Source organism: Neospora caninum, chromosome VIIa (genome assembly GCF_000208865.1).
Source record: "Neospora caninum Liverpool complete genome, chromosome VIIa".
Classification (NCBI taxonomy): Eukaryota; Apicomplexa; class Conoidasida; order Eucoccidiorida; family Sarcocystidae; genus Neospora; species Neospora caninum.
In genome coordinates, this window is record NC_018393.1 from 1,101,513 (window position 1) to 1,125,957 (window position 24,445).

Below are 24,445 nucleotides of genomic sequence, written 5' to 3' on the forward strand. Positions count from 1 at the left end.
GCAGGCGGCACGAGTTTACGGCTGAGCAGACGAGCACATGGCAAAGAGCAGGAAGCTCCAAAAGAGAGCGCTTCTCTCTTTCCTGTGACACGGGCGCCGGTATGGATCTTTGGATGTGGTGCCACCGCCTCCTGTGTGCTACAAACGTTAGGAGCAAGAAGACGAAGCCCGCGAAGAGGCCAACAAACAGGAGAAATGGTGAGCGCTGGGTAACTGGAGAGATACACGTTTCCGAATCTATGGACTGTGTATGTGCACACAAGTACGCCCACTACACAATCTTCCTGCCCCACGGGCAAGCCTCGGGCGAGCAACTCTAGCTCTCGAATTCGGACTTTGGCAGGGGTTGAGAAAACTTGGCGTGGTCATTTTTGTGGCCGACGTTTTCCCTCCGCAGTTCGACTTCGCAAACATCTCTCCAGAGGTCGGTGACATTCGCTGACGTGGCTACGTCGCCCCAAGGTATAACAGAACTCCGACGCAGAGCGGTGTCTGGCCGCTGTTCGGAGGCCGCCAGCACAAAAAGCGAGTTCCGGTTTGTGAACCCGGAGTATATCAAGGGACTAAGGGAGCGAAAAGCGCTTGGACCAGTGAACAGAGTTCTGGAAAACATTCAATCCAACAAGCGTTTTTCAAAAACTCATCGTACTCCTAAAACATCAAGCCCCCAGTCTGCATGGACCCTCTCTGCAAACCGATCGTCAGCTTTGCAAGACAATACAGTCAAATCAAGCGTCCAATCGCCTTCCTCGCTTCGAGCACCCGAAGGACAGCTTCCTTTGGCGAAACACAGGAAAGCGGAAGAACGCAAGCAAGACACGCGACCACCATGGAGGTATCCTGCTCCGAGAAGTTCCGCAGAATTTCGACGAATCGCATTAGGCTTACCCGTCGATAGACTGGAAGAGCTGAACACCCCTTGGGAAGGCGACGCAGACCGCCTGTCAAGATGGACAAGAAGTACACAGGGCCTTTCACCTGAGAACCGTAAGAGTCTTGCTGGGATATCGAGTAACAAACCTATAAAATTTGAGGCGGCAGGGAGGTCGGGGGGGCTGTTCGGTCCGAAAAGCTTCTTCGAGTCTGTGCACGACTCGCAAAAAGCAGAGGCCGGTGAGAAGACACCTGCTGAGGGAATGCCCCCAAAAGGACCCGCACAGGATAGACACATTCAGGAACAGGAGCCCCGAAGGCAGCGGGCAACAGTCATGCATCGCTTCGGGATGCGTTTCCTGAACCTTCACTCCAACGCGAAGCCGAGCAGCTGCGCTCTCGAACTGCTTCATGACTGCTTGCGTAGCAGCCCTGTGAAACTGGGCATCGACTTTACCCGGAGAAAGGTCCCCCTACAGCTCGTGCAGAAATATGGCGAATTTGCACAAACCTGCAATGTGAAACCTATAAGACCTCTTTCAGCGGAAAGCGTGGCGCGTGAGTTAGGACGCGGCGCCGGACGAACCCGAATTGTGGAAGTGGATCCGTGGTCTCACAAATACAAGGCAGCGTGCGCCCAGAAAGTGTCTACCGGCTTCGCCAAAGCGTGGAGAAGTGTGGGCAACGACTCGGTCCTTTGCATTCGGTCAAAAGCGCTGGGCGACGAGGATTTCGATCTGTACCGCCAACCCATCGAGAACCCTCCCCAGCTGACGCGTGCCAAGGCGCATGCTGTTCCCATAGCAGACGAAGAGAAGGCACAACATGCCGCAAAGTGGAATGTGGAACGTCAGCCCCCTTGTGTCCCTGTTTCGTCTTTTTGACAAAAGTGCGTGCTGGGCCGCTTGGTGGCAGCCTTTTTCATAAAAACATGACGCCACACCGGTTGACGGGCTCCTAGCATTATCATCTGCGCAGTGATACGACAGACTCTACATATATTTTTGATCCTTTGGTTCGATATCGCGAAGCAGCCGTTCCCTTCATGCCTCTTGCGACATATATATCGGAACAACATGGGTCGGCTCGTACCCCCGGCGAGTACGGATTTTTCCCGGCACTTGCTGACACAGTCCCGGTCCGAGCTCCGTCGGGAGTTCCCCACCGGGTACGCCACTTGGCGTCTGTTCCATCTTCCGTGAGTTTACAACGCGCCAGACAGACAAAAGGGATTGTAGCTGGATCGAGACAGCCGCCCTCACAAACCCTGACCCACTTTGCACTCTTTTTCCCCGATACAACTAACGAGACGGGATCTCCCGAACTGGTGTCGCCTCTTGAGCTCCCCTGGATTCCAGGAAAGCGGCCCAAAACGACGCCGCCTCGAAGAATCTCGCTCACACGTTTTAAACGGCTCGACAAAACCCGCACAGCTCCCAACTCGCCACGGCCTCCTGGTCTGTGTGACTTGCCATCCCCAGAAAAAAATATCCGGGGATACACATCTGTAATCCTTGCCGGGAAGCCGCTGGGTAGCCGTCTTTAGGTGACTCTCAGTCTTCCGGAGGATTAGCAGCCAGGCACGCACAGATCCACTTGGAGACCACTCTTTTACGCGTACGCATGTGGAAACGTTGTCGCCAACGGTTCAGTCAGCCTCGTTTTTGTCACGCAGCGAGGGTTTGTTTCGTGGCTTGGTGCCGGGCGGCGGTCGCATGTGCATGCATGCAGCTCGGAAGGGAAGGAGATTTTATGTGTCCATCGTGTGTGGTAACCGTTCTCACGACGAGGGTCCATCTAGTGTGTCAGTCTGGCAAAGGCGACGGAAAATTGCTCGGCAACCTTTTTAAGGCGGTCCTCAGGGGCTGAGACTCTCCTGGAAATGCACGATTCGCGGAGAGTCTTGTGAAAGTGTTGCCCAGCATCGCCTGAAACACCTGTCTGGCGCGCGCGAGCTCTCTTTCCGCCTAAGGAACAGAATTTCTTGCAGGGGAGCTTGCTGCGCAGAGCTATTCCGTTGTGGTCCCTCCAGCTGCGTTGTCTTTCTGGGCATGTGCGCCACTCGCAGTATCCGGAGACAGCCCCCGTCTACGGCCGTACTCTTGTTCATTGCTCGCACTCGTTGAGCCCGCCGCCAATGGAGCATCTGGTGAGTCTCTTTTCGTCGCCTTTTTCTTACGTCCAGCAAACCGAGCTACTGTCTTTGGCCCTCTTCCTTGCTCTTTCTGTGTCTTCAAGCACAAGCACGGTCGGCGCCCGAAACAGGCGGTTCGCCGCAGCTTTCGTCCGGTTCCTTGCCACTGGTGTTGTTTGGCGCATTTCGTGTCTTCCGGTCCCGTCGTTTCCCGCGCAGAGGCATCCTTTCTGGTCCACCCCTGTCTCCTGTTGTTCTGCCTGACTTACGCAGCCGCCCTCCCACAGTTCGTGCTTTTCCTTAGTCCACTCCTCTGTCGCAGCCAATGGCGACGGGCGGTCCAGGTGACCTCGGCGAGCCCCCGGGGGTGTCCGAGGAGACGCGCGGGGAAGTTGCGAGTTCTCAGCCGGCACCCGGTTCTGAATCTCACGAGGTCGAGACGCATGCGCCCCATGCAAAACGCGAACAGGCCGCTGCGTGCCCTTCAGATCAACCCCGAAACGACGACGCCGGAAATCGCCTCTCCAGCGGCGCGCCGAACGCGCCTGCCAATCCCTACGGTTCCCGCGTGCATGCAGATTCGGACCGGCCTCGAGAGGCAACCCATATAGAACCTGCACGGTTCCAGTCGCGGCCCCGCGCAGAACTTTCATCTCCGGGTAACGCGGCAACCGGCCGCTGCGAGGGATCGAGGCACCACTCGGCACAGGTCTTGGAGCAGCACGAACGAAGGCTCCAACTGCTTGCGCGGTATCAGAGACACCAGACGCGGGTTGTGGCGTCGAGTCGGGCCGTCGAGACCGAGCTTCTAACGCTGTGTGGCGAGACGAAGAAGAAGGCGCCTCACGTCAAAGAAGCGGCAGAGCGGGCGCTTCTGCACATCCAGGACTTCCGGGACAAGGCAGAAGCATCGATAGAGACGCTATCGCGAGCAGCCTCCTCTGCGAGTTCCTTTGCGGAAGAGGCGGCCGCCGCGGAGGCTGCGGAAGCCATCTTCCGCTCTTTTCCCGTCAAAGAGGTGCTCCTTGTCGCTTCGCATGCAGTCCGGACGCACAGCTCTAAAATTTCTCTGCTTGCCCTCTCGCTCCTCCAGCGCCTTCTTACCAGTCACCAGCGTCAGCTGCTTCTTCTCCCCTGCGCTCCGGAAGACTCTCTTCTGCTGCCGTGGCCGACGCCAGCTCGTGCACACGAGGAGGAACCCGACGACGGCTCGGACTCCGGGACGGCGTCGGCGTCTCGGACGCTTCCGGCGGGTGTCTCCGCTCCTTCTTCCCGTTGTGTCGGCCTCACCGCGTCGGAGGAACGCGCAGACAATGCTGCCTGCGCAGACTCTGCGCGGCACTTCACTTCTTTGGATTCGTCCTCGGATGTCGGCCTTCCAGTTGACGTTTGGCGACTCCGAGAACAGGCCGAGGCGGAGTTGGCGGCCACCGCTGCGTCCGACGTCCTTCTGCTTCTGGCTGTCTTGGAGGAACTGCTTTTTCGCCACCAGGGAGACGACGAGCACTTTGTGCAGCTGAAGGTTCTCCAAACCGCCCTCCTTCTCCTCGCTCCGGACTCCTCCGTGGCGGCCGACGCGTCTGTCGCGCACCGCCTGCTGCGGCTCTTCTTCTCGCTCTATCGCCAAGCGAGCGGCGGCGCGAGCCCGCTCGCCCTCGTTGTCTCCTCTGTCTCGTCGCCGGCGGATCCTCGTCTCTTCGCAGGCAACGGCGCACAAACCCTAGCCGCGGGAAGCGGCGGAGGTGCCCACTCGAGCGCCGTCTCCCACACTGCATGCGCTGCCATGACGCAGCTGGCCGCGTGCCTCGTCGACGCCGCTGGACGCGCGTTGAATGCGCAGCGGATTAGGGACCGACGCTGGAGAGGAGGAACTCGCGACGCGGTTGGAAAGACCGACGACGGCGCAGAAGGCACGGAGGCTGTGGGACCTCGAGCGTTGATTGCGTCTGCCTCAGACGCGCTGCAGACTGCGTCCTGGACACGTCCCCTCGAAGAGCTGCTCGCCGTTCCCTCGCTCGCAGGAGCCGCCGAGGGGCTGCATGCGCCGCTGGGGGATTTGAATCCTCAGCAGCGAGCGAAGCCACAGGGCGCGGACGAGGGAGGCGACGCGCTCGAGGAAGGCTGTGGGTTCCAGGAGGAAGCCCATGAAGCGGCGGATCGCGCGGAGCGCCGCGCACCCTCGCAACAGTGGTCGAGTGAAGAGGAACGGCCTCCTCGATGGAGTGTAGAGACACCTGGAGCTGTCGCGACTCTCGAACAGCTGCTGACGCAGCTGTGTGCGAACTGCCGCGGCATCTCGAGCGGCGCCCTGTCCGAAAGGACTGACATTTCTTCGTCCTTTTGTTCGCCAGGCAAAGAGGCCCCCGGGGGAGGCCAGCGCGAGAATGGGGACGAAGCAGAGCCGAGCGCTTTCCAAGAAACTCTGGCTCAGAGCGCATCTTCACACGGAGCACAGACTGCTGCTCAGAGTTGCGAAGCTGTTCAAGGGGGCCGAAGCGAGAGTTCCTCCTGGTCCCCGTTTTCGCGTCCGACCTTCTCCTTCTTCTCTTCTCCAGGGCGTGGAGGTTCGGGAACGGCCCGGGGCGAGGACAAGGAAAGCAGCAGGGAGAATCGTCGGCGCTCTTCCTCTCGGCCGGTCGCCACAGACTTTCTTCTGCTGCATCTGCCTCGCGGAGTCGCGGTGCATTTACTCGAGAACTGCATGCGTCGCGGAGGGCCTCTTTTCGTCCAGCACCGAGGCCTGATGCGGATTCTGAAGCAGGAAATATGCCCGGCGCTCCGCGAGCTTCTTCTCCACCACGCCTACGAATTCGTCACGCTCGTGCGGGCGCTCCGGGTCTTCATTTTCGTCGCCCGCCAGTTCGGCCCCTTTCTCCTCGACGAACTGCAGACGCTGCTGCCGGCTATTCTGCGACGCACTGAGGCTGACGCGCCGCTCTGGCAGCGCGTCGTCGCCCTGGAGACAATCAAGGAAATCTGCGGGCGCCCGGCGCTCCTCCTCCTCCTCCACGCCGGAGGACGCGAGCAGTGTTGGGGCGGGCAGACACGCCCTCGGTTTTCCTCGCGTGCATCTGCTTCGTCCCTCGAAGGCGAAGACGAGCACGGCGAAGCGAGAAAGACCAAGATGGTGCCGGCAGCGGAGCGGGGCCCAGAAGACGAAAGCATCGTCACTGCTCTCGTCGAAGCTCTGGGAAAGACGGTCCACCAGTTGTGCTTTGTCGGCTCCTTCGACTCCCAGGCGCGTCTCCTGTCCACTTTAGATCTCGTGCAGCCTCCCTATCTCTCCCCTCTAATCCTCCCGGTCCTCCTCCCCGCTGACGCCGTTCTTCTTCTCCTAAGCGCTCTCCCCAATGCCCTCGAACCGTGTCCTCCTTCGCGTTCTGCGGCTCAGGAGGGCGCGCGCTTCCTGGCCTCGACGGGCTGTTTCGACCTCAGTGCGGGGCGGTATGCCGTGTCTCCGTCGCCGCTGTCAGGGGCTGCCTGCGCGGCAGCCGTCTGTGCGTGGTCTGCTCTCTGTCGCGAAGAAGACGAGGCGCGCCCCCATGTTTCGCGCGCCGAAGGCCAGCGGAGCGAGGGGAAGAAGCTGCGTCGCAAAGACCGGGTGTTTCGCTGGGACTTCAAAACCGCGTCGAAGAAACCCAAAGACAGAAACACGCGTCTCCTGGACAAAGCATCGGACTTGGCGAGCGCGTGCGACGGGCCCAGCGCCACGAAATCTCAAAGCACCTCTTTTTCGCAGCAGCTGCATGCGTCGATAGCTGTAGGCCTCGCGCTGGACGGCCTGCTGAACATTGTGGAGTCGCTTTGTCTCCTCTCTTTCTCGCCTGATGCGCCGACGACGTCGCTCGGCCCCGAGAGCCGCGCACCGACGCGCGCGAGACTGAAGAACAGCGAGAGGGAGCAGCAGGGGAGCGAGGAAGAGGCGAAGAGGGAAGGAGAGGTCGGCGAAGATTCGAGAGAAAGACGTGAGAGACGGAGCGCCGACCAGGAAGCCAGCGGGAGAGAAGGCGGCGTCTGCGAAGTCCCATGGTCAGATGCGCTTCTTCTTCCTCAACAGCAGTACCTACCTCTCCCTCTAACTCGGCACCAGGTAACCGAAGAACTTGGATGAAACCCTATGCCCTCACCTGCAAACTTAGGCATGTAAATAATATTTTTTTCTCTAGAGCACTCCCTACGTCTTCATACATATGTATGTATGTATGTATGTATGTATGTATGTATGTATGTATGTATGTATGTATGTATGTATGTATATCTGTGTATCATCACGTGTTCCGGCAGAGAAGCAGACGGGTTGAATCTTGCGGGGGTTGTCGCTGGAAGGCCGGACAGAGAACACGGGGAGGCAGCGACGCGGCAGATTTAGACGGGAAGCAGCGGAGGGTGTGCTGGGGAGAGGTCGGCAAGTTGCAACAGAGATAGGAAGATACCACCGATCGCGGGCGGCATAGGAGGGCGCGATGCGAGGAGTGCAAACTGTCCAGGGAGCGACCTATGACGGAGATAGGCAGAGACGCGTCATTGGCAGAGGAGACATCGTTTCGTCCCTCTTTTCTGGGGTTGCGGCTTTGCTCCTCCGGGTTGGCCTCACTGCTTTCTCTCTCTCTCTTTTGGCCTTCAGGCGATCTGTCGGACGATCCTGGGCGCCGCGTGGGGGCCGATTCTGTCGGCGGTGACTCTGATTTTTTCGGCCATTTCGTCGCCTTCGTGTGAGGCGCCGAACGCGTCCGCGCCGGACGCCCCGTCGCCTCTCCATCTTCTCCCTCTCATGCAGTGTCTCCACAACCTCGTGTGCCTGAGCTGCGTCTTCCGCCTCGAAGCCGCTCGCCTCGCTCTCGTTCTCTGTCTCGCCCGCTTCGCTTTGCCCTTCTCGGCCGAGGGCCGCGCCTCTTCTCAGGCTTCCTCGAGCTCGACCGCCAAGGCGGGTTTTTCCTCTTCAGGGCACGTCTCTGAAAACGGGGGCTCTGCGGGCTTTGCGGATGTGGCTTCTCCCGCGTCCTCTCACGCTCGCAAAACCCATCCCTTCTGGCCCATGCCTCCAGGCTTCTCTCTCGGCGGCTTCTTCGCTCCCTCGTCGCGCCCTGCGTCGCTCTCTTCCTCGTTTCCCCTCGCCTCGAGCGGGGCGGGCGGGGCGAGCGCGGCCGCCGAGGGTGCCGAAGGCGATCGCTTCCTCCGGCGCGGCTCCGCGGCGGTCGGGGCGCCCCCGGGCCCGCAGGGACTCTCTGCCTCGCGGAGGGAGGACGAGACACTCCTTGCGTCCTCGCCCCTCTCGTCTCTCTCGCTCAGCTGCTTCACTTCGCTCCTGTCCATCTGCGGGTACTTTGGCAACATCTTGGGCACCCGAAGCTGGGCCGCGGCGCTCCGCGCTCTGCAAGAACTGCATGCGCTCCTGCAGCTCCGAGGTCTGCTCGGCCCGCCGCTCGCCTTGGCCGACCTCCAGCCCCGAACCATGCCGACGGCCGGCAGCGAGGCCGACGACGAAGAGAGGAGGCAAGCTGCGGCGAGAGGCCCTGCGCCTCTGTCCCCCTCGGAGATCGTCGCTCTTCTCGAGATGCTCCAGCAGCTCCAGGGAGGAGGCCTAAACCCCGCGCGAGAGGAGAAAGAAAGCCGCGCGGCCCGCGCAGAAGGCTTGGACGGCGACTTGATGCGCGAGGTCTTCCACTTCATGAAGAAGAAACAGCGCGCCCAGTGCGCGCCGGGCGTCTCGTCTTGCCCTTCCGTCTCGGCGAGAAGCGGCGCGGCCGCTCCCCGGAGCCTTCAGGCTCTCACGCTCTGCGTCAAAGTTCGACTGACTGCTGTCGCAGCGGCTGCGACAGAGCAGGGACCGGGTCTCCTGATGGAGACGTCTCACGAGCCTCCTTTCTCTGCTCCGATCTCGCCAGAGACACTCGCCGCACGCCCCTCAGCCTCGACCGGCACCGCCCCCACGTCCGACGCTGCGGCCGGAGCGAGGCTCGTTGCGGCGCCGCCCGGCGAGTTGAGCCTGCAGCAGTTTAACCAGGACGTGCTTCTCCGTCTCGCAGCTTCGCTTGAGCTCCTCTTTGACTTCTTTCCGCTCTCTTTGTCCGACGAAGGCCTCGACGCGCTCGTCGCCGCCCTCGGCCGCCTCGCGCTTCAGCAGCCCCTGGACCCTCACGCCCCGTCGGGCACTCCCCCGGAGCGGGCGCAGAGCGCACAGGCTGACCCGCCGGCTCTCACTTCTGATCTGCCGGCGTCGCCACTCTCGGGTCCGCCTTCTTCGCCGCTTCCTTCTTCGCTTTCGTCTCCGCTGTTTGCAGCCTCGACTGCGCCTCGCGTGGGGCAGACGTTCCGCCTCCCGGAAGCCGCAGGGGCCCCGCATGCATCTGGGTCCACCGCGCCGCGGGAGATCGTCTACTCCCTCCCCTCTTCGTCGGCGTCCTCGTGGGCGTACTTCGAGTCCAGCTGGGCTGGCGCGGAGGCTCGAAGCGAAGAGGAGGACATCCAAAGCTTCCCGCTCGGGCGCCTCGTCGAGCTCTGTTTCTTCAATCTCCACCGGCCATGCTTCCCGCGTCTCGCCCAGGGGCTCCTCGCACCCCTCGTGTCTCTCGCCACGGCCAGTCGCGCGAAAAGCGACGCACAAGTGGGCGCGGTGTCGGCGCTGTGCATCGCTCTGGAGTTGCTGCTTCCCGCGCTCCGCTGCCGAAGCCGAGCGCGCCTGCGCTGGACGCCCTCTGCACGTTCTCCAGAAACCCAGAAACCGCCTACAGGGCCCGAGCGAACCCAGGAACTGACAGAGCGGCGAACCGGGGCCGCGCGCGGCGCAGCCGCAGGCGCCAGCCTTGAGGGAAGGCTCGGAGATGCAGATGGCGTGAACGGGGAGAGAGACGGGGAAACCCGAGGGGAGGCGTCGCCCAGCTGGATTCTCTGCCGGGAGTATTTCTTGGCGCGGCTCGGCGTTTTTGCCGGAGACGCAGAGGGCGAGGGAAACGCAGTGCGGTCCCAAATCCGCGAGGAAGACGAGGAAGACCAACTCGCGCTCCTCGCCCCTCTCTGCTCGCTTCTCATCGCGGCCTTCCCGGGATCCAGACTCCGCGCCATGCTCGCCCTCCATCGGCTCCTCACGCGCCGCGGGGACTGCCTTCTGCCGCGCGGATGGGCGTGCATTTTCAGCGCGCTCGGAACGGCCACGGAGCTCCAACTCGGCGGCGCCTACCAGCGCGTCCTGCGGCGTCTGGCGGCGCTCACGGCCGAAGAAAGCGTGACTGGAGCGCGCGAAGGGGCGAGAGACGCAGAGAAAACGACCCAGGAAGGAAACGAAGTGGAAGCGAGAGAAGGGAGAACAGAGATCGAGGGGAGAGGCGGACTCGGACTGGAAAGAGAGATCAAGGCTCTCTTTGCGCTCTTCGAACTCCTCGTTCAGGACTTTGTTGAAGACGTTCCTCTTAGTGTAAGCTGGTGTGCTCTCGCAACTTGCCGCGCTTCGGGTCTCTCTCGCGGCCGTCTGTTCACGGTCGCTTTCTCTCCATCGTTTGGTTCGCCGTCGTAGCCTCGCCGCGTCCCCAGTGCGACGCCTCTCCGGATATATATATATATATATATATAACTGTTTCTCTCTTCACGGCCATGTGTTCCCTCTTTTCTTTCTCTCTCGCCGGATATATCTGTTTCTCTCTTCACCTTTGTTTCCTCTTTTCCTTCTCTCTCGCCAGCTTTCTGTCCGCTCTCTCTGCGCTTCTGCGTTTCCTACTCTCTGGATGTGCCTGGAGCTGTGTCAAACCGAGACCGCGTCTTCTCGTTTTCGTGTGTCTCTCTATCCCCCTCGCTTGGTCCCTCTGCGCCACCCTGGGAAAGGCACACACGCACAGACGCCTGCTCTCCGGTCTCGCTTTGTCGCCCCCGTCTCCTCTTCCCACCTTTTCCAGGACCGGCCGAGCCTGTCCAGCCGCACACTCCCCTCTCGCCTCTCTCGTTTCTCTCCGTTTCTTCTCAGCCTGGATGGCGCACACTGGCTGCCTCCATCGCCTCTCTCGTTTCTCTCTGTTTCTTCTCAGCCTGGGTGGCGCACACTGGCTGGCTCCATCGCCTCTCTCGTTTCTCTCCGTTTCTTCTCAGCCTGGGTGGCGCACACTGGCTGCCTCCATCGCCTCTCTCGTTTCTCTCCGTTTCTTCTCAGCCTGGATGGCGCACGCTAGCTGCCTCCATCGCCGCCTTCGCCAGATGCTCCAGCCTCGGAAGTTCCATGGCCTTCCGCGCCGTCGGCTTCCTCTGGTCTCTCGCGGACGCCTTGGGGCGGCGGCAGCGGTGGACAGACTCTTCCGAGAAACGCGGAGCCACCTCCCGCCCTCCGGGCGCCGCGCATGCAGCGGAAGAGCGGGAAGGCGAGCCTATGCACGAAGAGAGAAACGGAAGTTGCGACGGCAGCGCAGGCGAAGACGGTCGCGAGAAAGGGGTAGCGCGCGGTTCCGCCCGCGTCGAGCCTTGCGAACGCGCGCCCGCTTCCGCGGTGTCTCCGCCCGCCTCGCCTCGCTGGTCTAGTGAGCGCGGAGTGTCGATAGAAAGTCTGTGGACCGAACTTTTCCTGCTTCTGCGTCTGTTGGCGATAGATCCGCGGCCAGAAGTCCGGAACTGCGCCCTGCGGAGCCTCACGAGCGCAGTGCGGACGCACGGCCTCAGCCCAGCGCCCCCGCGAGGCCAGGGCGAGGAGACAGGGGACAGGCAAGAGTCTGGCCCCACACCAGTCAAAGCCGCCGCACAGACGCGTGGGAAGGCGGCTGCAACGACCGAGATTGCCTCCAAGGCGGAGGCAGATTCGTGGGATCTGAGAAGCGGCGCGGAACCCGACCGGGAGGAGGACGCGCGGCGTCCTCGAGACGAGAAGAGAGATTGGTCTTGGGAACGGTACGCGTCGGAGGTCTGCCCTCGCCGGTGGTTTCCACGGCAGAGAGACCGAGTGGATATAGAGATGAGCGCCAGTCGACTCTCCTCAAATCGCCAAAACACAGCTACAAACCTGTACAGATTCAATGATAAATATTGATGCGGATTCACATTCACAGTTGCGTCCAGGTACCTGGATCCCTGTTGTGATTCGAGAGCGCGAAAGAAGACCGCTCTGCTTGCCCCTTCTATTGAGCAGCAGTCCGTGCGGTGAGGCCTCGTTGGATGTCTCGCTGATCTCTGCTCCTGCACTGCATACAAACATACATATATATATATATATACACACATATCTGTACACACATATATATACATATATATATATATATATAGGTGTACCTGTTTGAATTTTGCGCAGGCACTCGTGTTGTGTTTCTCAAACAGCATATGATGGGCCCATTTTTTTTCGCGCTCATTTGCACATATGTTGGTCTTCGTTGATCTCTGTGTCTTCTCGGTGTTTTTCCGCGTCTGGCTCTTCCTTTTTTCACGTCTTGTTTTGTGTCTTTCTCGCTGTTTCCAGCTGCGTTTTGGACATCGTTGTTGCCACTCTATCGGACGTTCACAGCGCCTACACGCGAGTGGTCTGTGGAGAAGGGAACGCCGGCTCATCTTCTCTCCCTTCTTGCACCGTCTCGACTGCCTCCGGCGACCAAAACCCCTCTTCGACACAGGACGCGTCTCGCGCTGGGAACCCTGCCGACGCGGGCGCGAGATCTGCAGTCGCGTCTCCCCCTTTTTCTCTCTCTTCTTCCTCTTTCGCGTCTTCTTCCTCTTCCGCGTCTTCTCAGCTCATCGTCCACCATTCACGTGATTCCGCAGGCAAGCAATGGGCAGAAACTGTCGTCATCGCCATGGACGGAGCCCTCATGCTTCTTCTCAACTGCGGCGCTGCGCAAGCTGCCGAAGAAGAACGCCTGCCTCTGCCTTCATCTTCCCTCTCTTCATCTTCCCTCTCTTCATCTTCTCTCCCTTCTTCTTCCTTCTCTTCATCTTCCCTCTCTTCATCTTCCCTCTCTTCTTCTTCCTTCTCTTCAACTTCCTTCTCTTCTTCTTCCTTCTCTTCATCTTCCCTCTCTTCATCTTCCCTCTCTTCTTGTTCTCTCTCTTCTTCTCTCTCTTCTTCTCTCTCTTGTTCTCTCTCTTGTTCTCTCTCTTCTTCCCTCTCTTCTTCTTCCTTCTCTTCATCTTCCCTCTCTTCATCTTCCCTCTCTTCTTGTTCTCTCTCTTCTTCTCTCTCTTCTTCTCTCTCTTGTTCTCTCTCTTGTTCTCTCTCTTGTTCTCTCTCTGCTTCTGCCGTTCCGTCCTCGCAGCGCGTGACGGTGCAGAGAGAAAGGCGAGAAGCGCAGGAAGGCGACAGCACTGGAACCGGCCGAGTGGACGTTGGCGTAGAAGCGGTTGCGTCCGCAGCCTGCCGACTTCTCCTTCTCGTCCAGGAGGCTCTTCTGTCTCCTCACTCGGCCGCGGAAATACTCGTCGCCGCCGCCAAGACGCTCGCCGACATCCTCAAACTCCCCCAAGCGCGAGTCGAGGTAAACAGCGTGCCGGCTGATTTGCGGCAGTGCGATACACGGGGAAAACGCTGCGAGGAAAAATAAAACTACCGCCCGAGCCGTTTCCTTGCAGCGGATTTCCCGCCTAGTCACCCACAGACACCTCTCGTACAGACATGTAGATGCACAACTATCTATCTATCTATCTATCTATCTATCTATCTATCTATCTATCTATCTATCTACTTGTCTATCTATCCATATCTATCTATCTACTTATCTATCTATCCATATCTATCTATCTACTTATCTATCTATCCATATCTATCTATCTACTTATCTATCTATCCATATCTATCTGTCTCTCTCTCTCTCTCTCTATATATATATATATATATATTGCTTGATGGCTGCGCGCGTTCGACAGTTTTGTTTCGGACTGGCGTGTGTGTGTGTTTTTTTGTGTTTCAGCTCTCATCTCTTCGTTCAGTCTCTGGCGGCTTGGGAAGGGGCGGCGAACTTTCCAACGCGCCGCAGAGTGTTTGGAGTTTCGGGTGGGAGATCTACTGGCGCTTCGTTCTTCATCTTTTGAGCCCTGTGCCTCCGTCGGCTGAGTTGACATCCACGCCTTCCTCCGTCTCGCTCTCCGTTTCTCTCCCGAATGGAGACGGCGCATCTCTTCCTTCCTCTTCGGCTCCGGTTGTTGGTGTTCGGCAGATGAGAGAGGCCATTCCCGATCGCCTGGTGGAGGTTTTGACGACGAAGATGCACGAGGTGCTAGAGGCTTCGAGCGCTTGCGTCGGAGCGAAAAGAGGGTGGTACTCCGCGAGGGATCTGGAGAGAAGAAAAGCGGACGTCGACGGGAGCCTCTCGCTCTCGAGACCGGAGAGCGTCGCGCCGGGCGGGTCTGCGGCGACGAACCAGAGAGAGAGAGACGGCCTAGGGAAAAAGGCAGCGCCGGAAAAGAAGGCTCTCGAAGCAGAGGGGCGGCCTGTCCCCGTTTCCAAAGATGCCGGAGACGCGGCTGGAGCGGAACGCGACGAAGATCTCTTCCCACTGCTGGAGTCCGTCGTCGCCTTTCAACTGTACCTCGTGCTGCTGACGAATCCGGCGTATATTCGAAGATACGGGCGACGCATTGACGGAGCGCTGGACGGTCTCTTGTCGCAGGCAGGCGAGGGAGAGCGCCGCGTTGAGGCAGGCTCGAAGGTTATCGCTGCGCCGAAAGACGCCCGACGGGCAGAGACTCCTGGTTGCCGTTTTTCGTCTCCCCAGGAGGGGGTGGCGAGAGGAGCGTTCGACAAGGCGGCGGCAGAAGCCTCCGGCACGGCAGACTTCGAGTGTGAGGCAGAACCAGCAGACGAATCAGACGGGAGCTTTGCGGCAAACGGAGGCGAAGGAGTGGACCTTCTCTCGACCCTCTGCCGAGGACGTTCACAGCCGTCTCTGCCGCTCTCTCGCCCAGGAGGCTGTGCTCTGCCTTCTTCTCTCGTTCTCTCCGTCCTTAACTTTGCACGCACCGCGCCGAGTCCTGCGCTCTCCCTTCCGCTCTGTTCGTCGTCGCCCCACTTGTCTTCGCCGACCTGCGGCTTGTTCCCGACTCCCCCGCTGTTTGCCGCGTTGCTGGCTTCGACTGAGTTGCAGAAAGCGTCGCTGCACTCCCTGGTGACCGCACTGCCTGTCTACGTCGGCAGCGCTCCGCAGCGCGGGGCGGAGCCGAGCGGTCACCGGGCGCCTGTCGTACAAGCCTCCGAGTCGTTTCGCGAAGCCTCCGTCCACGGCTATCCCGCGTCGGGGGAGGACGTCTCCGGCTCCCCCACGTCTCCCTGGGCCGTGAGCGCGGTTTCGCGGAATCCGTTCCAGAGCGGCCAGCAGGAAGAGCAGGAAGTTGGCCAGGCGGAAGGGGCGGAGCTCGGAGTCCCAGATGAAGAGGCGAAGAATCCGTTCTCGCCTTCAGTCAGCGACCGGCAAGCAGCTTCTTGGGCGCGGCCGAGTGCAGAGCGCAGGGGAGACTCTCAGGGGCCGCCCTGCGGCGGTTCGACGGGACGGGGAGTCCCGAGACAGCCTGGGGACAGGCCTCGCGCCCCCGTTCACGCGTTGGAGTCTGCGACTGCCATTGGAGAGGAGACCAGCGCACAGGACGGCCTTCTGTTGCTGGACGGGGTTCGCGAGAGGCTCGCGCTGTCTCCCTTTCTCCCGCCTCTGCGCTCGTCTGTCGCCTTACTCGCTGCGTTGCTCCAGAGACGAAAGACCGGCGACGGCGAGCGAGAAGAGAGACAAAAGCAGGAAGACGCCGGAGAGGAGCCAGCGGGAAGGGACGCCGGGACGCGTCGGGAGAGGGGAGAAGAAGGCGAGGGCGCGCCCTCGGAAAGCGACTGCGACGCATGCGGTCGAGGTGGAGCAGCCGACACACCCAAAGAGGACGCGACCAGAGACCAGGAAGAAGTGAAGAGGCTCTTGGCGGAGACAGCGGACGTGAGACGGCAGCGCGCTCTCGAGGACGCGCTACAGCGTCTCCTGCGTCACCAGCCGATTGTCAGTGCCGTGCGCATCTCGACGGCGCAGGCACCTCTCCTGGAAGCCCTCATGGATGTGTGCCCGAGTCCCGTCGACAATCCGGCGGCCTTCTCTCAGCTCTTTCCGCTCTTCCTCAGCGAGGTGAGAAACGCGCGAACTGGAACAGCGTCGCCTTTCTCGAAACAAGACCATCCCCCTGACGGAAGAGATCGCTTCTCGGTTTCCCCCCTCCTTTCTCGTGTTACTCGCTTCCACGGTGTCTCAGTCGTTTCTCGTTCTTCTTCCCTCCAAACCTCAGCAGGTTTCTCTCGAAATAGACAAACGCTCGCGCATTCACGGGTGCCTTGCCTCTCCGGATCCCTCTTCTTCTTTTTCCTTGTCCCCGCCTCTTCGTTTGAGGTCCTCCCCGTCCTTTTCCAGCTGGCGCGTGCCTCGTAGCCCCAGCCTCGACTGCTGTCGTCGTTTCCCCCCGTTGCATCGTGCTTACGATTTCTCTGCCTGTCAGCTGTGCACGTCGCTTGTCGTCTCTCTGTCTCGCTCTTTCCCGTCCCGTTGCCTTCCCGCCTCTCTCTCCAGACTCTTCAACAACTCTCGGCCTGTCGTGTCTTTGCAGCTCGGCGAGACGTTCCTCCGCCCACCCGCGCTCTTCCGGGATGCGGCGAGCCTGGCAGTGGGTTGTCGCGTGCTGCTGGAGCTTCAACTCTTCTTTCGCGCCTCCTTCGTCTCGCTCCTATGGCAGGATTTTGCGCGCATGCGGAAGTTCCTTTGCGCCTCTCTCGCGGCGCCTTCGCCCGCCGGCCGCTCCGGAGAAGGCCGGAACGGCGAGGCGGCAGGCCGGGAAGACGCCGGGCGAGAAGCACAGCTGGAGCCGGACGAGGCGTGGAAGGGTGCGGAGGCGAACGGAGCAACCCGGGAGACAGAGCACGTGGCGCAGGAAGGCAGGCGCGGTGGCGGAGGCGAGAAGGTCCGGCGAGAGCGCGAGAAGGCGCGGACGAAGCCGGAGCGACGGCTTTTCGCCCGGAGCGGAAGCATCTCGAGTCACCGGCCCCAGCAAGTCGCCGTCTTGTGTCAGTACGCGACCGCCACGGGCATTCAAATCGCCACGCCGCAGCCGACGCTGAAGTGTCTCCAGTCTGAGGCGCGAGGCGACTGCAGAAGGCGCAGTGAGGGAAGCTGGAGGGAAGGCGAAGGCCCGCAAGGCGACACCCGCCAGCAGGTCGGCCGCTCCCAAGAAGAGCAAAGTCCTCAGAGAGACGAAGGAAATGCCGCGGGAGGTGCGGAGGGAGAGGAGGACGAAAGCAAGGCCGAGAACGACAGTGGAAAGGAAGAGAAAGGAAGCGACAAGAGAGGTGAAAGTGACGGTAAAGACGCGCGTGTCGGACTTGCAGGGCGGAACACGGAGGAGACGCGCGCCCCCGTCTTGGCGTGTGCCTGCCGCTCTCGTCCGTGCCTCCAGTGCACGTGTGAGCACAGTCCTACAGCTGTTCTTCTGCGCTCGCTTGCGCGGCTCCTCAACGCGCTGGTGTCCATAGCCTCCAGTCGCGCCTCGCCTGCCCTGGATCGTCTCCAGGTGTGGAAAGTGTCTCTGCAGACTGCATGCGTTCTCATCGAAGACGCCTCCTGTTTCCTGTCGCATCGCAGCTGGCTTTCGCCGAGTCCGGCCGCAGCTGCGTGCCCGCCGCACTGTCCAGCGTTCGAAAGCCATGGCGAAAACGCTTCTCGCGACGTCGGGAAAAGCTTCTGGACAGCCGCCACACACGCGCTGCGCCGCATGCTCCTCACGCTCTCCACGCCTCCGCCTCCTGCCTCTCCGTTCGCGCCTTCGGGTTCGCCGTTTTCGCCTTCTGCGCAGGCCAAAGGCGCCGAGGCGAGCAGTGAAGGCGGGCGACACCGGGGAGCGCGAACGCGCACGGACGGGGCGGAGACAGGTTCGGCTGCTGCCCTTCCTTCCGCCTTCTTCTTCGACCGATGGATCCTCAGAATTGCTGCCGAAACGCTGGCAAGGCCCGCACCCAGACACGAACCCTCGGCGAGATTCTACCCCTTCTTTGTAAGTCCCACGCGAAGCGCACGTCTCAGACACATAACGGAAGCCTCTGCTCGACGATTGAGATGCAGAGATGCATGCAGATATACATGCATGTATTTCTACACGTCTGTTGACACATGTACGCATAGAAAAGTTGGAGCAGATTTGGATGTGCACGTGTCTGCACGCCTGCACGCGCGCCGTCCCCGCGCCCTCCTTCCACATATCTCTGGATAAATGTACAGCCCCCCTTAACGCGTATGCATGTGTGCGTGTGTATGCCCGGAGAGGTTCGTTGATTCACATTCGACTGTGCGTGCCCGGGAAAGTGCTTGCGCGTCGCCTCCTGGGGTCCGAATCTAAAGTGGGTTTCCTAGCACCCCTTCTTCTTTGTTTCGGAATCAAATTTGATACAGCCTCGACTATTGACAATCTACACATACATAGTGAGGGCTCTGCCTTCGAAACGACGCGTTTTCTCCCCCGATTCGCTGTGTCGCTCCTCAAGTTTTGTCGGCGAAAATGGCGCGTGTGGTGTCGCTGGCTCTTAGGTCAGTGTCCTGGACCACTACTGCTCTGCAGGCAGTGAGAGACCTGCGGTCATCGCTCACGAAGCCTTCTGCACGTAAGGCAAAGTTTCTCTCCACAGTTGACATTAGGCGAATCCGCGGGATGCTCTTGCGGGCTCCGGTGACTCGTGAACAGAAAAAACATCCGGACATCTAAGTGCATGCATCTACGTCCAACACCTCTACGTCCAACCCCTCCACGCGCGCTTGTGCATGTCTGTATAGACACGCAAAGATGCACGTATATTCCAATGCGTACACACATATATCTGCATATATATATTTTTATATATATATATATATATATATATATATATGAATGCTGGGTGGGCGACGACGTGCGTAGATTCTCGTGATTTACAGAGGTACAGTGTACATCGACATGGACGTCGACAACTCTGTATGACTATCAGTTGTTTTCTGCCGGTGTTCTCAAAAAAGCAAAGAATGATATGTTCAGTGCGTGTATCTAGCTATGTTTTGATCGCCATAGGTCTATTTGAGCGTTGTTTGGGGAAGTGTGAAGTTCGCGGTGTCTGTTGTTCCTCTCGTTCCGCTGCATGCAGGCTCTTTGATCTCTCGGAGGATCGCTTTTCTCGCCTCGACGCGTCTCTGTCTCCTTGTCCGTCTCTGTCCGCGTCGGGCGACTGCGCCTCGACGCGCACGCGCATGCAGAGCGTCTTGCCGCTTGTGCTTCGACGTTGCCGCGCCATTCTCCAGCGCTTCGCAAATCCTGTCCCTGTGGGGGGCGAGGCGGGGAGAGCCAGCGACCGCCGCGGAGCCGGCGACCTCGCTCTTGGCCGCTCGAGTCCGGGCGCTTGGACCGTTCCTTCGGTGAGTCCCGGGACGAGTCGGGGGAGCGAGGAACGGTGGCGCAGCGTCAGGCGCTCCGGAGCTTTGGCGAGAAGGAGACGGAACGGAGGCCAGGTCCGAGCGGGCGGGACGGGAGACCACTCGACGGAAGCCGAAGCGGAGGTCAAAAACTGTGACGCTCTCCACACTGCCTGGCGATGCAGAGGGGAGTTAGACCAGCACGGAGAAACAGGCCTCGCGAGGAAGAAACGGATCCAGGACAGAAACGCCGGGTGCAACGGCAGAGGGTTTGAGCTGAAGATCGGGGAGAAGGAAGCAGAGAAGGAAAGATGCCGAACGCTTGACGCGAAGACAGTTGAGACAGGAAAGCACGAAGGTTGTGTCGCTCTCGTTAAGCTCGGGATAATGGACACCACGCGGCTGTGTATGTCTGGGTAGTTTCTCTTTGTTTGCTCGTTCGCCCATTCGCTTGATTCGTGTGTGTTTTTGCGCCGCCGCGGAGAGTGTCTCTCCCCGTGACCTGGGCCGTTCTCGTGCGCGTGTCACTTTGCGGTGCGCGGCTCTCTGCCTTGGTGATGGACGCAAGAGAGCCTTCACGGGTCGACTGGAGCCGTGTCTTTTCGCTTGCACCAGGCCCTTTCACGCAACCCGCTTCAAGCCTGCGGGCGCTCGCAACTTTTGCTCTTCGTGCTCTCGCGTTTGCGGTCTCTGCGAACCTCGCCTCTCGCGTTCGAAGCCGGCGAAGACGAGAAGGCGGGCGAGGTGTCGGCGTCGGCTTTCGAGGAGAGTGGAAGCCGAGCGCGACTAGCAGGGGACCCCGAGGGCGACGACGCCGAGGCTGTCTCCCTGCGCGTTTCCACTCCGCAGCGGCGCCTCACGATTCTGCGCGCGTCCGGTGAGGCACGGCGAGGGACTTAAAAGCAGAGAAAGGCCGGCAGCGCGAGAAAAAAGCACCTCGCCGATCGCTTGCGGCGGCTCGCTGGAAGGAGAGGGCCGGTGGATTCTTGGAGCGACGCGGGGTTGGGGGGGAAGGGAAGCGCGCCTCCTTCGAGCGACACGGTTCCTATTTCACACACACACGTAGGTCCTCAGAAAGGCGCCTTCCGGAAGAAGAGTCGGCAGCGGTCGGGAAAAGAAGAAGAAGCGGGGAAAGCGGGACAAACGAAAAGGCTTCTTCCTCCACACAGGTGTCTTGTCTTCTTGTCTTTTTCTCGCGAGACCTCTCCTGCAGAGCTCTGCCCACTTTGTGTGTCCACCAATTTGTTTCCCCGCGGAGTTGTCTCCTGTTTGCATCTCGGCTTTTCAGGCTCGAAGGCTCACCTCCTTCTTCTCCTTCCGCAGCTGATCGCCTGCATAGGGTGCGACGACAGGTGCGTTCAGTCTCCTGTCGGGTTGCTTCGCTTGATTCTTCTTCTCTTCTTCCTCGTCGCCTGTCTCTTTTTGGCTCTGTGGCTCTCCGGCGTCGCCTCTGTGTGTGCGTCCACTGTTTGCTCTCCCTCCCCTCCGGAGTCGAGCATCCTTTTGTCTCAAGTGAGAAGAGTACCTACCCGCCGTACGTGCGCTCCCGGGGGCCGCGTTACCAGAAAAGGGGAATGCAGGGGCGACAAAACCCGCTTTTGCCCTGCGTTGCCTTCTCTTCCCTCTCTCTGCAGATCTGTCCGGAGAGAGATCCAAGCTGCCCTCGGAAGCCTGTGCAGCGAACTGGGCATTGAAGAGGAAGCCTCCCTCGGGCGCCTCGCTGCATGCGCTGCTGGCGTCGCGGCGCCCGGGGCGAAGGCGGGACAGTAGAGAGCGGATCAGCGCGAGAGAAAAACAGAGGGCTGTGCACAGGTCGGCGAAGAGGATTTTGAGTGCAAGGAAGCCGCCTAGATGCGGCGCTCTGTGAGGCACTGCCGAGAGGAAAGAATAGCAACGGGAGGAGGAAACGGTGGGGCGTCGACGCGGGAGGCGAGGCCGGAGCGTATTCCGTCACACCGTGGTACAGAAGCAAAGAGATAAAGGGAACAGGCGCGACGAGATGCGGGCTAGAAGAGCCAGAAGGAAGAGATCGGAGCACGATAGAACAGAGGCGATTGGCAGCAGGCATGAGGGGAAGTCGAACGGTTGCGTCGGGGAAGCAGTTAAATGGAACACAGAGCGCAGCCGAGAGTTAACGGAGACGTAACATGTGATTCGCGCGGTCCGTGCCCATGTCGGATCGCTGGGTTTGCCAAAATGCACGCAGAAAACTCGAGAAAGTAGTTCCTCCAACGCAGAGAAGAAGCTGACAGGTGTGGTCAAATCGCTCGCTAACTGGGCAGCCTGTGCAGTGCGCGGGTTCCCGCGCTGGACTGCGTTGCTGGCTCGCTCACCCTCTACTTGCAGTGTTCGTCGAGAGGCAGACGGTATCGCATGAAATCCGGTTTGCGAAAATGAGTTGGTCTGCACGCGAACTATTTAGGTTGCCAGCCAGCGAGCGAGACTCTCTGCGGAAGATACCTGGAAGGATACCATACGCCAGCGATATTATGACGGGAATGTAGAGACAAGAAACACTGGAAGTTTTTTAGGCTTCGATCATTTCATCAACCTGCGGCAACGGATGCCTAAGATTGGACGCAGCGCGCCAGAACGGCGTTTTGTGAGGCAAGCACTGGCTGTACCTCTGGTTCTCTGTAGAGTGATTGAACTCGGTTCTTGGTCCATAGCTACTTGTCTCAACGGATTCACGCCTGCCCAGAGAAATCCCGGGGGAAAACAGCCCCTTCCCAGACCAACCCCTCTCTGCGAATCTACCATTTCTGTTTTTGCGCGAATGTAGCAATATATATATATATATATATATGCATATATTCAGGCGCTTTCTCGCTCTCCTCTACTACCCAAGAAGCGTGCGTTAGACAGCTCGAGTGGACGCTCTGTAGTTCTGAGAACTCTAGCTGTAGTTACATGATTTTTCTGCATGCTGCGAGTTTCAGTGCAACGGCTGCGGCGGGGGGGAGGGGGGGGGAGGCTTTTTTTCGTCACGCGGGTCCATGTGTGAAAGCTTTGAGTCTGTGGAGAACGGGGGCGCGGTGAAGTGAGCATCGGACCGAAACTCGTTTGTGGACATTTTCGTTTGGAACGAGTTCGTTCACGCCGGACAAAGTTGTATCGCAAAGGAGAGAAGCTCTACTAGGTGGAGGGAGGTGCCGAGCGCGCCAGGCTAAAGTGTCTTCGCTGGGTGTGTAACCGCCGAAAGGACCACCGAACGCGTGCCTCGGAAGGCGACCGAAACGCTGCAGACACTCACCTCTCCCGAGCACGGTTCCGCGAAGCATCTGCCGCATCTGTCGGCACGAAGCCACTGAAAGGCACAGGAAAGGTTCAGGAGACTGCAGGACAGCAAGATTCGCGGCACGCAAGAGAAGACGGGGCGAGGCTGCACGCCGCCGTGTGGGCGGTGAGTCGAATCGCTGGGTGATAGTGCTGACGCAAATGCTGCAGTGGTCAGTTGCATCTGCATCAGCCGCTCCCGTTTTGTTTCGCGTGCATCGCAAGGTCGGCAGCCCAAAAACCTCGAGTTCCACTGGGCACGTCTCCCATAAACCTGCTTTCTTTCTGTGCGCGTTGGAGGCTTTTTACTTTGCCTGTCTTTTTCACGAAACAGGGGGAAAAGGTGCTCGAGCGCCAGGAAGGTGGGCTGTGTACATACGGCGCGTTGTGGTCAGCGACACCAGACGATTCACGTGTTGGCTTTTTGGCAGGAAAGACTGGAGTTTTTTGTCCTGCACACTGCTTTAAGACACAGTCTTGACTCTCTCCCCGTTTTTCTCTTTCCTGTACTGGTCGAAGTGTACTCCCCTAACAGGCAGACTCTCTTTCTCCCGTCGAGCCCAGCCGCTTGTTTCTTGACCGCCCGCCCGCGCTCCTGTATATCCGGCACCACACTACAAAACACACCGCTACCCCATTGGACGCATTCATCGAATCGTTTTGTGTCTTGACGTTCCGAGATCGCAAAGGTCCATCTACGGTCAAAAGCTGCTGCTCTGGTGACTCTTCGTCTCTTCTGTTGCCATTCTCTGACACCATCCTTGTCCAGTCGGTCCTTGGTCGCCTAGCCCGTCGTGGCTCCTCTGCTGCGCCCGGTTGTCACCTTCGCGTTAAGAGTACTCTTCGTCGCATTGCTCCTTTGTTGTTGGGATTTTAACGCCCGTGAAAAATAAGCCAAAGTCGACAGTTCGGCTTTCTTGCTTCCCGACACTCCCAGCGCAGCACAGCGCTCTCTTTCTTGAGCCCATCTTTTCTACAGTGTTGGGCCGTCTGCCTGTGTCGTCAGTGTCAACTCCGAGTTTTTTTCGTGTGTCGCCTTTCGGCTGTTGCCAAATTTGCCGGCTTCGGACTCGCCACGCCAATTCTCTGCCTTCTCTGTCTTCACGGCTCTTCGTCGTCTTTGCCTTTCTCCCTCGTTCCCTTCTCTTTTCTCTCATCCGCTGCCGCGCGGCACTTGTGCTCGGCTCCCATCGGCTCGGCGCTCGTTTCCCGCAAACTCGTCACCGACGCGGATGTAACCGCGATCGCGCTGTCCATGTGCACGTGCATTTTGGGATCTGTGGATTTGCCGTTGTGCGTGTTCGCTTCCGCCGATCGCCGCCACCGGTCTCCAGAACTGCCCCGTGAGCACCTTCTTGCGGTGAGGAGCCCTCTGTGTACCCGCGACGTTTCCCCCCCCCCTTTTGGTTCCGGTGCCTGTTCCCGCCAGCTCTTCTACTTGAGACTACTCTTCGGCCGCACCCGATCGCGCCTCACCGGGTCCGTTATGAACATTAATATCACGCCGGCTTTGAGGGATCCCATTTACCGCACTCTGGCGAAAGTCGGCGGCATTGATACAGAGGAAATCCGCTACCCCTTGCGCAGCTACAAATGCATTGGGCACCTCTTTGCGCGCACCCTCAAGGACAGAGAAAGAGAGATCGAGGACATCGGCACTCAGTCGCTCGTAAGTCTTCCAATAGCGCAGAAGGCACCAAAACGTTGTGTTTGAGTTGCTCCCTACGCCAGAGAGTGATAAAAGGCCGGGAGGGCTGGAGCACCGATAAATGCGTTCCTGTGCCGATGCATGTGTGATTGCATGTTGCCCAATGTGTGCATA

The 24,445-nt window shown here is 59.6% G+C and overlaps 2 protein-coding genes across 2 annotated transcripts; both read left to right on the plus strand.

Annotated features, from left to right (window-relative positions):
* Positions 1 to 3,332: 3,332 nt before the first annotated feature.
* NCLIV_020530 (hypothetical protein) lies at positions 3,333 to 21,117 on the plus strand (the record flags this gene model as incomplete). Its single annotated transcript, XM_003882249.1, has 12 exons — positions 3,333 to 7,097; positions 7,632 to 10,418; positions 11,145 to 11,869; positions 12,432 to 12,492; positions 13,222 to 13,440; positions 13,873 to 16,059; positions 16,532 to 17,968; positions 18,499 to 18,572; positions 19,083 to 19,350; positions 19,963 to 20,224; positions 20,636 to 20,699; positions 20,982 to 21,117. 12 exons carry the CDS (start codon positions 3,333 to 3,335, stop codon positions 21,115 to 21,117), a joined length of 11,985 nt encoding a protein of 3,994 aa, XP_003882298.1.
* A 2,992-nt stretch (positions 21,118 to 24,109) lies between these two features.
* Positions 24,110 to 24,337, plus strand: NCLIV_020540 (Phosphatidylserine decarboxylase, related; the record flags this gene model as incomplete). The annotated part of the gene is made up of 1 exon (XM_003882250.1): positions 24,110 to 24,337. One exon carries the CDS (start codon positions 24,110 to 24,112, stop codon positions 24,335 to 24,337), a length of 228 nt encoding a protein of 75 aa, XP_003882299.1.
* Positions 24,338 to 24,445: the final 108 nt, after the last annotated feature.